General features: G+C 42.1%; 1 protein-coding gene across 1 annotated transcript; it reads left to right on the top strand.

Annotated features, from left to right (window-relative positions):
• The first annotated feature begins 624 nt into the window (after positions 1 to 624).
• Positions 625 to 2,400, top strand: LOC122752687 (solute carrier family 13 member 2-like). Its single transcript, XM_043999564.1, has one exon. It carries the CDS (start codon positions 625 to 627, stop codon positions 2,398 to 2,400), a length of 1,776 nt encoding a protein of 591 aa, XP_043855499.1.
• The last annotated feature ends 9,013 nt before the right edge of the window (positions 2,401 to 11,413 follow it).

Raw genomic sequence — 11,413 nt, 5'->3', positions numbered from 1 at the left:
CACCTAGCTGCCCCTAGTCATCTATTTTTAAAAGGTGTAATATATCTATTCATCTAATTTTCTAATTTCTAAGATTTCCTCCTTTGTGCTTTTGGGGGTTGATTTTCTAATTTTTTAAGTTCCATATTCAGCTTGTTAATGCTCTTTTTCTGTTTTGTTATTTTTGGTTCTCAAGAATATAATGTCTCCTTTAAGAGCCACATTATCTAGTTTCTAGACATTTTAATATCTTGTCTCATCATTCTTTTTCTTGTTACCACCCTCCCTTTCTTTTCCTTAGTTTATGTTGACCATATTCACTTGAAGGGCTAGATTTTTCTTTCTCCATCATATGTTTAGTTACCTGAAAAGTAAGCAGCCTCTTCCATAGTGTGAGAAAATAATGGGATTTGGCAGATACTCAAAGGCTCACCTGGAGATTAATCTAAAGTGATTGGATTAAGTGAGAGTGATTGACTGTGGATTAGCCTAATTCAAGTTAATTAGATTGTAACCACACCTGGCCAGCCCTTAAGAAGGTATTTGATTTGCCATGGTCAATGGTTAACACCTCACAGCTTTATATAATCCTTCCCGAGCCTGGAGGACTCATCTGTTCAGCACTGGCTAGCTCCCTCCACCACCATGGCAAAATTGCGGCAGTTCCTATGGGCTTTTCGGAAGTATCTAATGACCGTCCTGTTTCCAATCTTGCTGCTGCCCCTGCCCGTCCTGGTCGAAGGCAAGGAATCCAAATGTGCCTACACTATCATCCTCGTGGCGCTCCTGTGGTGCACAGAGGTCCTGCCGCTGGCAGTGACTGCCTTCTTCCCCATCATCCTCTTCCCCATGATGGCCGTCATGGATGCATCAGAGGTTTCCGTCGCCTACTTGAAAGACACCAACATCCTCTTCATCGGTGGCCTGCTGGTGGCCATAGCTGTTGAACAATGGAACCTGCATAAGCGAATTGCTCTCCGTGTCCTTCTCATCATTGGTGTGAGGCCAGTATTCTTGATCCTGGGCTTCATGATCGTCACAGCATTCCTGTCCATGTGGATCAGCAACACCGCCACCACAGCCATGATGGTGCCCATCGCCCAAGCTGTGCTGGAGCAGCTTCACAAAACCCCAGAGCAGAAGGACGAGGAGGTGGGCAACATCAACATCTCCTTTGAGCTCCAGGAACCCGGCGCCGTCACTGAGAAAGAACCGCCAAAGCCGGATAGCAGCCCTGCCCCAGCACCAGTGCTCCTGGATAACCGTGAGAAGGAAAGAGAACAGCTCAAATTCTCCCAGGGCATGAGCCTTTGTGTCAGCTATGCTGCCAGCATCGGGGGCATAGCCACACTGACGGGCACCGGTCCCAACCTGGTGTTACAGGGACAAGTTAACTCGCTCTTCCCAGACAACCCCAGTGTGGTGAACTTTGCTTCCTGGTTCGGTTTTGCCTTCCCCATCACGGTCATCCTACTGTTACTATCCTGGATATGGCTTCAGTTCCTGTTCTTGGGATTTAACTTGCGGACGAACTTCACCTACGGAGGGCAGGCTCGAGAAAAGGAGCGAGCAGCATACCGAGTCATCCAGACTGAACAAAAGAAGTTGGGCCCCATGACCGTTGCTGAGAAACTCGTCACCGTCCTGTTCGTTCTCCTAGTAGTCCTGTGGTTCACGAGAGAGCCTGGCTTCTTCCCCGGTTGGGGCAATGTGGCCTTTCCTAACGAAAAGGGGGAAAGCATGGTCTCAGATGGCACCGTGGCCTTCTTCATTGGCATCCTCCTGTTTATCATACCCTCAGAGCTCCCTGGCTCCCAGCAGCAGGCCCCTGAGGGAAAGTTGAAGGCCCCACCTGCGCTCCTGACCTGGGATATCGTGAATAAGAAAATGCCCTGGAATATCGTCTTCCTGCTGGGTGGAGGCTTTGCTCTCGCCAGGGGCTGTGAGACATCAGGCCTGTCCCAGTGGCTGGGGAACAAGCTAACACCACTACAGAGCATCCCTTCTCCGGCCATCGCCTTCATCCTTTGTGTCATTGTGGCTGCTTTCACTGAATGTACCAGCAATGTGGCCACCAATACCCTCTTTCTGCCCATCCTCGCTTCCTTGTCCCAGGCCATCTGCCTCAACCCACTCTATGTCATGCTCCCCTGTACCGTCACATCCTCTCTGGCCTTTATGCTGCCTGTGGCCACCCCATGTAATGCCATCGTCTTCTCATTTGGGCATCTCAAAGTGTGTGACATGGTCAAAGCAGGATTTCTTCTCAATATCATTGGCATACTGATCATCACGCTGGCCATCAACACCTGGGCCTACCCCATCTTTCAACTGGACCATTTCCCTACCTGGGCCCAGATCAACAGTAGTGCCACCTGCTCAGTCAACGACCAATTCAACACAAGCTTTGTCTCCCCTTAACCTCCCTTAGGAGGGAGGGGGTCAGCTTGGAGAGATTCTCTCTGAACACATGCTCCCAAGCCTTTCAACCTCAGTGTGTGGGCAGGCCTGGGGATGGTGAAGAGGCAGCCTTAGTGTGTACATTTGTGTGTATAGAGTGTTCGTGGATGCTCCTGCAATGTGGTATGTTTGCAGAGCGCCTGTGTGCATGCGTGCGAGCTGAACGAGGGTATTTGGTGACAACACCTCCTTCAGTTTCTCCAAAGACACAGCCACAGCCCCTATATTTTGACTGTATTTATTGAGATTCTGGGGAGGCTCCAATTGGAAGTTCCCAGTACTGGAGTGACTTAAGTTTCAGCCTCTCTGCAAGGAGTTTAGCAATTCCAGGCCCTGGCTGGACAGCTCCTCTCTTGAAGAATGGTGGGAAGGGGGGAGGGTGCCACATTAAAGACTTTTCTATACCATAAAAAAAGAGAAGGTATTGTTCTCAGAAGCTAAGGACTTTGAACTCAACTCGAGACCACCTTCAAGTCCAGTGAACCAATGGATTTGGATGACACCTACCAATCAGCTTGAAGCAATGTGTAAGGACCACCTCTGCTCCAGACCTATAAAAAGCTTCCACACTCAGTTTGAAGGCAGTTCATGGTTGAAGCAGGGTCATGGCAGAGGACTTGAGGAAGAACCATACCAGGCTGAAACTCTAGGCTAGATAGTTCTTTTCTTAACTCAATACCTATTATGCTTTAATAAATGTTTAATGCCCAAAGACTGGCGCTAAAGTGTCTAATTTAAGGCGACCACACATTTAGATTTTAAACATCACAGTAGGCTTGACACCTTTGAAGAGAATGCAACACTTTTAATCTGACTTTTGTGCATTTAATATGGTCATACTAAGTCTGGAACTCCACATGCACATATATCTGAGGGATCTCTCCCCTCATAACTCCTAACTGTATTACCTTGAGCTAGTCCTTTAGTGTCTTTCAGAAAAATGAAGAGAGTAATATTTATGCTACATCATTGAGTAGGGATTAAATTGGGGCATATAAGTGGCATAGTGAATAGAGCTCTGGGCCGGGTGTCAAGAAGACCTGAATTCAAATTCAGCCTCAGACATTAGTTATGGGAGCCTGGGAAAGTCACTTAACCCTGTTTGCCTCCTCTGTAAAATGAGCTGGAGAAAGAAATGACAGACCACTTTAGTATCTTTGCCAAGAAAACCCTAAATGGGATCACAAAGAGTCAGACATGACTGAAAAGACTGAACAACAAGATCAAATACGATAATGTCTAGAAAGCACTTTGCATCCAGAAAGAACCGCATGAGTGTGGTCTTGCTCTTCTGCTTGCCCCTCTCTCTTCTTCCTGGATGACTACTTGTTGGCGGTCTTATAGAGGGCATCATTCCTCAGGTCCAGGTTGGACTAGATTGTCTCTGAAATCCCTTCCAATTCTGAGATTCTGAAATTTGATGTTTCTACCTTTAGTTATCTCCTATTTTCTCATTCCTTTTTCATTTCTTTCTTTTTTCTTTCCCCACCTGTGCCTTAGACATGTAATGTTCTCCCATTCTGTGGTCACTGTAGATCCAACACTGGCTAGTGGGAACTTAGAACTAAAGAGTTGACTGTACCTTAAGCTACCCCAGGCTCTAGCAGTGGTAAATTCAGGCCTTCAGCATCCTGGATTGTAAAGGAGCTATTGTAGAAAGGAAGAATGTGATGTGGGAAGGAACATGATACTAGGAAGTCAAAGATCTGAATTTGAATCCTGCCATTGACTTACTGTATGACTAATTATGTCACTTAATTTTGGGGGACCCACTTCCTCATATGTAAAATGAGGGGGATGAACTGGACCAGTGAAATCAAATTCAAAGAGAAAAAAGGGCCACAAATCCATACACAGGGACCCCGAGGGCTGCATATTGATATCTTTTATTTTGTTAAATATTTCCCAATCACATTTTAATCTAGTTCAGGCCACATTCAGGAGCACTGGGGCCTGGAGGCAGCTATAAAACTGATATCTGCCACTTCTAAATTAGACAATCTGGGGGCTTTTTTTTTTTTTGAATCACCATCTACCTTTATGGTTCTTCAGTGCAAAGTGCTTTTGGGAAGGGACAGAGAGGATACTATTTTGAAATGCTCAGGCACTTGTGAGTTCAGTTAAGCTGGCTTCTCACCCGTAATAGTCCAGTGTTTATCAAGAGAAGGCAGCCACAGCTGGACCAGCTCAGCATCGGTGGTTTATTTCAGTAAATCTTGTTGACTTTAGCAATGGGGCTGATAAATCACTTTTCTCACACCCTGCAAATATTTGTCAAGTCTGTTCTTAAAGAGAGTATTGGGATGTGGGCCCAACACTAATGTCGGCACTTTTTAAAAAATACAAAAAAGGTGTTTTGTTTCCTCTCTTTTCCTTTAATACCGAGATAACTCTGGAAGACAGCGAATCTACTTTGGAATACATTTGTTGAACACCTGCTATACATGTGGCACAGTGAGCCATATAAAGAAGGGTAGGATAGAACCCCTAACCTCAAGGAGCTTTCAACCTCCTCAAGTCCTGGTCCTTTCTCTTAGCAGATTATCTATCCCTCTACATTACTGAGAAAATAGAGGTCCCCTATGGTAGGTTTCACCTTCTGCTCTGCTCCATACCCCTAAAACTCTCTTCTATCTTTGCCTATTTTCACCTTTTACCTTTCACTTCTCTGAGGAAGAAGTGAATCTTCTTTTTGACAAGACCAAATGTTTGATGTGTTCCCTTGATCCATCCTTTCTCATCTACTCCAGGAACATTTCCTTTTGATCATTTGCTCTATTTCTCTTACTTTCAGCATTTCCCTTTCTAATGGTTCTTTCCCTGAGTTGCTTACACACATATTCTTAGCCTTAAAAAACTTTTCCTTGACCTAGGCCTTCACCTTGACCCTTCTAGTAATCTTCTTGTAACTGCCTTTCACAGACTTAGCAAGTCTGACCTACCTTTGCCACCTCTCCTTCCTCATCACCTGTTCACTTTCCAAATCCTTGTGGCTTCTCAAGGAGACTGTTGAATTTCAAGTTACTAATGATCTCAGGTGAAATGGGATTTCCTGAGCCCCCTTGACTTCTTTCCAGGTTTTGATATTATTACTCTCCCCCACCACCCTGATAGAGGGTAATCCTGGGTTCCCTTGCTTCATGTATGACCATTCCTTCTCAATCTCCCTTGCTATAGATACTCTACTACTTATCCCTTTGGCATATTTGTTTCATGGGGCTCTCTAATGGGCCTTTTCTTTCTATAGTCCTTCATGATATCTTCTAAGCTAGAAGGAGTTCAACTATCATCTTTATGCAAATTTCTCCCAAATTGATATATCCAGCCCTAGTACCTCTCTACAACTCCTGTCACATATCAAGTGACTATTGGGTAGCTCATTCTTCATGTTCTATAAACATGTCAAGCTTAAAAATGTCCAAGACAGGGGCAACTAAGTGGTGCAGTGGATAAAGCAGTGGCCCTGGATTCAGGAGGACCTGAGTTCAAATCCAGCCTCAGACACTTGACACTTACTAGCTGTGTGACCCTGGGAATGTCACTTAACCCTCATTGCCCTGAAAAAAAATGTCCAAGACAAAACTCATTTTCTTTCCCTCTAACTAGTATGTTCTCTATACTTCTCTGTTTTTGTTGGGGGCAGCACTGTCCTCCCATTCACCAGGTTAATAACCCAAGCTACCCTTGACTCTTTACCTCCTCCCTTCACCATATTCAATAAGTTTCTGAATCTTGTTTATCCTTCCTTCACCCTCTCACACCTACAACCTTTTCTATTCTCAGTCACCATCAAAGTTGAGGCTTCCAGCATTTCTCACCTGAACCAATCTTGATTTATCTCACTGCTTCTGGTCAGTCTTCCACAAAACTGGCAACAGAGTCTTCCTGGGTCATAGATGTGCCCATGTAGCTCCCTTGTTTAGAGATATTTGGTAGTTCCCTACTACCCAAATGATAAAGGATAAACTCTTTAGTTTGGCATATAACATCCTCTAGAATATGGCTCCAGCCTATATTTCCAACCTTATTTTGTCTGTCTTCCTTGCACAAACTCTAAGTCTATTCAAACTAAGCTACTTACCTATTCTCCAAACTCCATATTCCATCTCCTACCTCTGTTTATTCACACTAACCATCCTCCTATTTATAGAACAAGCTCTTTAAGCCCTTCTCTATTACCTTAACCCCAGCTGTTCATACTCTCCCTACTCCTTTATCGTCATACTGTATTTATTTGTTTATGAATTCTATCCCTCAGTATAATGTAAGATCATCAAGGACAGGGACTCTTTTATTTGTATACTCACATAAAGACTTGCCCTTTTTAGGTACTTAATGGGTGTTTATGGAATTATATTGCCTACCTCTTAAGTAGTACATTATGGAAGCATTATTATCCCCATTTTATAGAAGAGGAAATTGAGCCTTAGACAAGTGATTTGTCTAAGGTCATGCAGGTAGGAAATGATGGAGGTTGGAATCAAGTCTGGTTCCTAGTCATTAAAAGTCTTGTGTGTTTTCCATGATATCACATAAACTCCTAAAAGCCTCAAGGAGCGCTACACTCACAACTTGGGCAATCCTTAACATCATGATGCTGATTCTAGAGGACAGATCAGAGTGTAGCAAAGCTAAGAGTTGATCTGGGTCCTGTGGGGTTTAGCAGCAGATGCCCCCACCCATGCAGCCTGAACTGAGGTCCTGCACCTCAAATTTGGAGGGACTATGGTGGAACCTCTCAGCTTCTAGTCCCTTAATACAGCACAGATATTTCCTGGGCTATGCCACAATTAGAGTTATCTCTATAGACACCTCAAGTTTGAGATTCCCAGGTCCCATCCTCCTCAAGAGGAAAGGGAAGTCCTTGAGCAGAGTCATGCTCCTGGGAGAAAAGGATCACACATTTTGCCCCCAGAGCTAGAATATCTACTTTTAACCTTTATGTGTATTCTGAATTATTTTGTGAGTTGAAATAAAGGCTGCTCTTTTCCCAATATTCATTGTAACCTTGTAGACTTGCACAGGTATATGGGACCATTTTATTCAGCTACTGTTTATATGAGTTAAATATGACCAAACGAGATATGATTTTATTTTTTAAGTATTTTATTATTTTCCAGTTATGTATAAGGATAGTTTTCAACATTTGTTTTCATAGGATTTTTAGTTCCAAATTTTTTTTCTCCCACTCTCCCTTCCCTCCCTCCTTCCCAAGATGGAAAGCAGTCTGATAAAGGTTGTATGTGTATAATCACTTTAAACATTTCTACATTAGTCATCTTGTGAAAGAAGAATCAGAGGACAAGGGAAAAAAAGAGGTATGATTTTATAAGGCTGCCTCCAATATTGAATCCAGTCAATGGAAAACCCCAAACCACTGGATCATTTTTAGACTATTAAAAATGGAGAATTTGAAAGCATGGGAGAATCTTTCACCTGCTGGTTTTTTGTTTGTTTGGGGTTTTTTTACCTTTTAATTAAGTCAGCTTTTTTCCCCCTTAATGGTCTTCAAACTTTGCAGACCATTTTGCAGAAATTAGACAATCCCAGCAACCCCAGTAATCTCAGCCTACTATTTGAAATCTTTTTAATGTGTTTATTTAACCCAGGGAGTTAGTGGGCTTATCTGAACAGCTAATGACTAGCTTGTACTTTCCCTCCCATATTTCTTATTCAAATATATGATATATATTCACTTTCTCACTTGTACATTTTTGTTTTCCTAATTTTCCCAACTTTCAGAAAAATCCCCTTCCTCCTAACACCTACTTAGAACTAAATTACCAACACCATTCCATTCCTTCATTCATCTACCCAATATGTATTTATTTGGCACTAGACATGTGTAAGAGGTTGAGCTTAATGCAGTGGGGGATATGAAAAAAATAGGATAATAGGATCATCAACCTAGATCTCGATGGGACTTCAGAAGCAAACTTGTCCAATCCTCTCATTTTTCAGATGAGGAAACTGAGCATCACAGAAGTAGTTTAAGAGACTTGCCCAAGCTTACACAGCGAACAAATGCTAGAGGTAGTATCTGAACCCAGAGTTAGATTATTTTAAAGGGCCATACATGATATTATATAGTGAATTACTAAATTATATGGTCCAGACTCAAGGCTATGCTGGAACTAGCTCAAACAAGCTTATGAGAGCTGATTGTTAAAAATTCAGTGTAAGCATTTATACTTCAGAAATGAGTAAATGTGGAAGTCAGGGCTTGATTTATTGTTTTGCTGATAGTCTAAAGTTAAGAAAGTGATATAGAAAATATTAATAATATGGGTTAAACTTTAAAATATGTCATGTATTTTTTCCTGAAGTATTGTTGTTGTTCAGCTGTTTTCAGTTGTGTCTAATTCTTTGTGAGCCCATTGGGGTTTTCTTGCCAAAAATATTGGAGTAGATTCCCATTTCCTTCTCCAGATCATTTTATAGATTCAGAAACTGAGGCAAATGTGGTTAAGTGACTTGCCCAAAGTCACATAGCTAGTACATGTCTAAGGCTAGATTTGAACTCTTAAAGTCTTTCTGACTCCAGTGCCAGAACGCTATCCACTGCATCACTTAGCTGCCCAATTGCCCTGTAGTGCCAGTTGTTAAAAACTTACCAGCACACCCCTGTAACAGACTTCAAGTGCTGAAAGAGTTCAGAAAGGAGAAAGATTAACTGTGTGGACTAGATGGTTGCAGAGGTCCTTTGTAGTTCTAACACTTGTGGGAATTGGAATGACACCCCCTGCTGGAGATATTGCAGGGAAGCTCCACCATGAGGAGAAAGCATGTGATTTAGAAACCATGTGACTTTAGCATCTGGAAGTTGCCTGGCTTCCAGAACTTACATCTATAGACCCGCCTGTTAGTTGCGTCAAGCAAAGTTACCAGCCAATTAGCTTGGAAGTTTGTGTGTGTGTGTGTTTCCCTTTTTCCTGTTTGACAAGAGTTTCTGGAGGTAGCCATGGAAGCATGGGTCTCTTGGGTTCCTGACCTTGGTTTGGGAGGTCGGATGCTGGGGTCTCTTAGAGATAGTTAGATTATTACCTCTTTCTCTCCTTGCCAACTTCTGATACACTTTTATTAAATATATAAAAGTCTAAACTCTTGCTAAAGCTTCCAATTTAAAGCTTAGACAATCTAAGGTCAAATATCACTCGAGATTAACAGTATCATAAAAGACTTAATGGAAGTATTTGGGAAATGAGCCAAGCCATGAACTATAAGCAAGACTTCACTATTGTCCAGAATGGGTAGGATGAGGTGCTTATTTGTGCTGTCATCTGCCCTTGTCAGATGACTCTGAAGTATGGCATCCAGATCCCAGCATGATATTATCAGGAACCTGCAAGTTGGAGAGCACCTTGCAGTTAAGGAAAGATGGTGAAGAAGCTTGAGACCATGTTATAGGAGAAGTTGATAGAACTGAGGATGTTATTCTGAATAAGAGAAAATTTGGAGTGGAAGAGGAAGAGGAAGGACATGATAGCTTGTCCTTAAAAGATTTGAAGGGCTGTATAACAAAAAGCAGTGATCTTATTCAGTTTGGACTAGAGAACAGAAGGAATCATGACCAGAAATGAGAGAAAAATTAGTTTATATATAAAGAAAAACTTCTTAACAATCAAGGCTGTCCCAAAGAGGAGTGGACTGACTTATTGAGCAATAGGATTCCCATCATGGAGGTCTTCAAACAGAGGGTGGATGAACAACCAATAAGGGATATTACAAAGGGGATTTTTATCCTTATGTGAGTTGGACTTGAGGGCCTCTGAAGTTCCTTCTGATTCTGAGATTTTCTGATTCCATGAAAGATGGAGAAAGAAAAGGGACACAACCCAAGCAAGAAGAAACAACAGGAGCAGAAAGATAGAGGAGGGAATGAGTACCCCTCTAATTTTCTACCCATCCTATCACATAAATCTTTTTGACATTATTGGTTCAGAGGGATGTTCTACCCTTTTGCTGCATGATTTCATTTCCCAAGCTGTATCCATAAATCTTTCTCTAGAGAAGAGGCTGATATTAATAATCTTGATTCCCACTCCTAAATTGTAAGCATCTCAAGTTGGGTTCTTTAAACTATAAGCCAACGAGTTTGACTTTGGTTCTTTGAACAATTCCAGAACTTATTACTTTAGGCATCGATTTGTAAACACTCTAACAGGAAAGCAAGAATCACAGGGCATCAAAGGGATGAGGATGAAGATGACGATGATGAGTCAAAATTTATGAAATGACTTAAGTTACACAAAGCAATTTCTACACATTTTTTTCCTTTTGAAGGTGCAGTACCTTCTTAGTGTAATGTAATGCACGGTCTTTCTATATCTCCCAACCAACCCCTAACCTTCTAGAGACACTCATTTCTTTCTCTCTGTGGCTTGTTTTCCTTCAACCTGCCTCCAAGCTGACAACTTGGGGTTCTCCTAAAGTAGCATCCTAGGGGTAATAGTTGAGGATGGTTATTCCAACTATATACTGCAAGTAGTAATGATAATGATGATCATTCAGATAGCACTTAAAGCTTTGCAGAGCACTTTGCAAATATTATCTCATTTGATCCTCATAGCTACTGTGGGAGATTGGTTTCATTATTATTTCTATTTTATGGATAAGGAAACTGAGGCAAACAGGTTAAGTGACTTGCCAAGGATGACACAACTAATAAAGGCCTAAGGTTGGATTTGAACTCAGGTCTTCCTGATTCCAGGTACAGTGTTTTATCCCTTAATGCTAGTGCCTTGACTCTGTTGACTATCTCCAATTTTTTCCTGTATATATCTTGCTTGAACATAGCAGTTTGCATATTGTCTTCCTCATTCTACTGTAAGCTTCTTGAAAGCAAAGATTATCTTTTGCCTTTCTACATAACCCTTCATTTAACACAGTGTCCAGCACATAGCAAGTGCTCAATAAATGCTTGTGGTTGACTTGACTATCCATTGTGCCATCTGGACTTACTGCTTGATGGCAA

The sequence above is a fragment of the Dromiciops gliroides genome, chromosome 4, assembly GCF_019393635.1.
Source record: "Dromiciops gliroides isolate mDroGli1 chromosome 4, mDroGli1.pri, whole genome shotgun sequence".
Taxonomy (NCBI): Eukaryota; Metazoa; Chordata; class Mammalia; order Microbiotheria; family Microbiotheriidae; genus Dromiciops; species Dromiciops gliroides.
The sequence above is the reverse complement of the archived record's forward strand: the minus strand, read 5'-3'. Positions and strand labels throughout refer to the sequence as shown.

Coding starts and splice junctions, on each gene's coding strand:
- LOC122752687 (XM_043999564.1), top strand. CDS start 625: ATGGCAAAATTGCGGCAGTTCCTATGGGCTTTTCGGAAGTATCTAATG.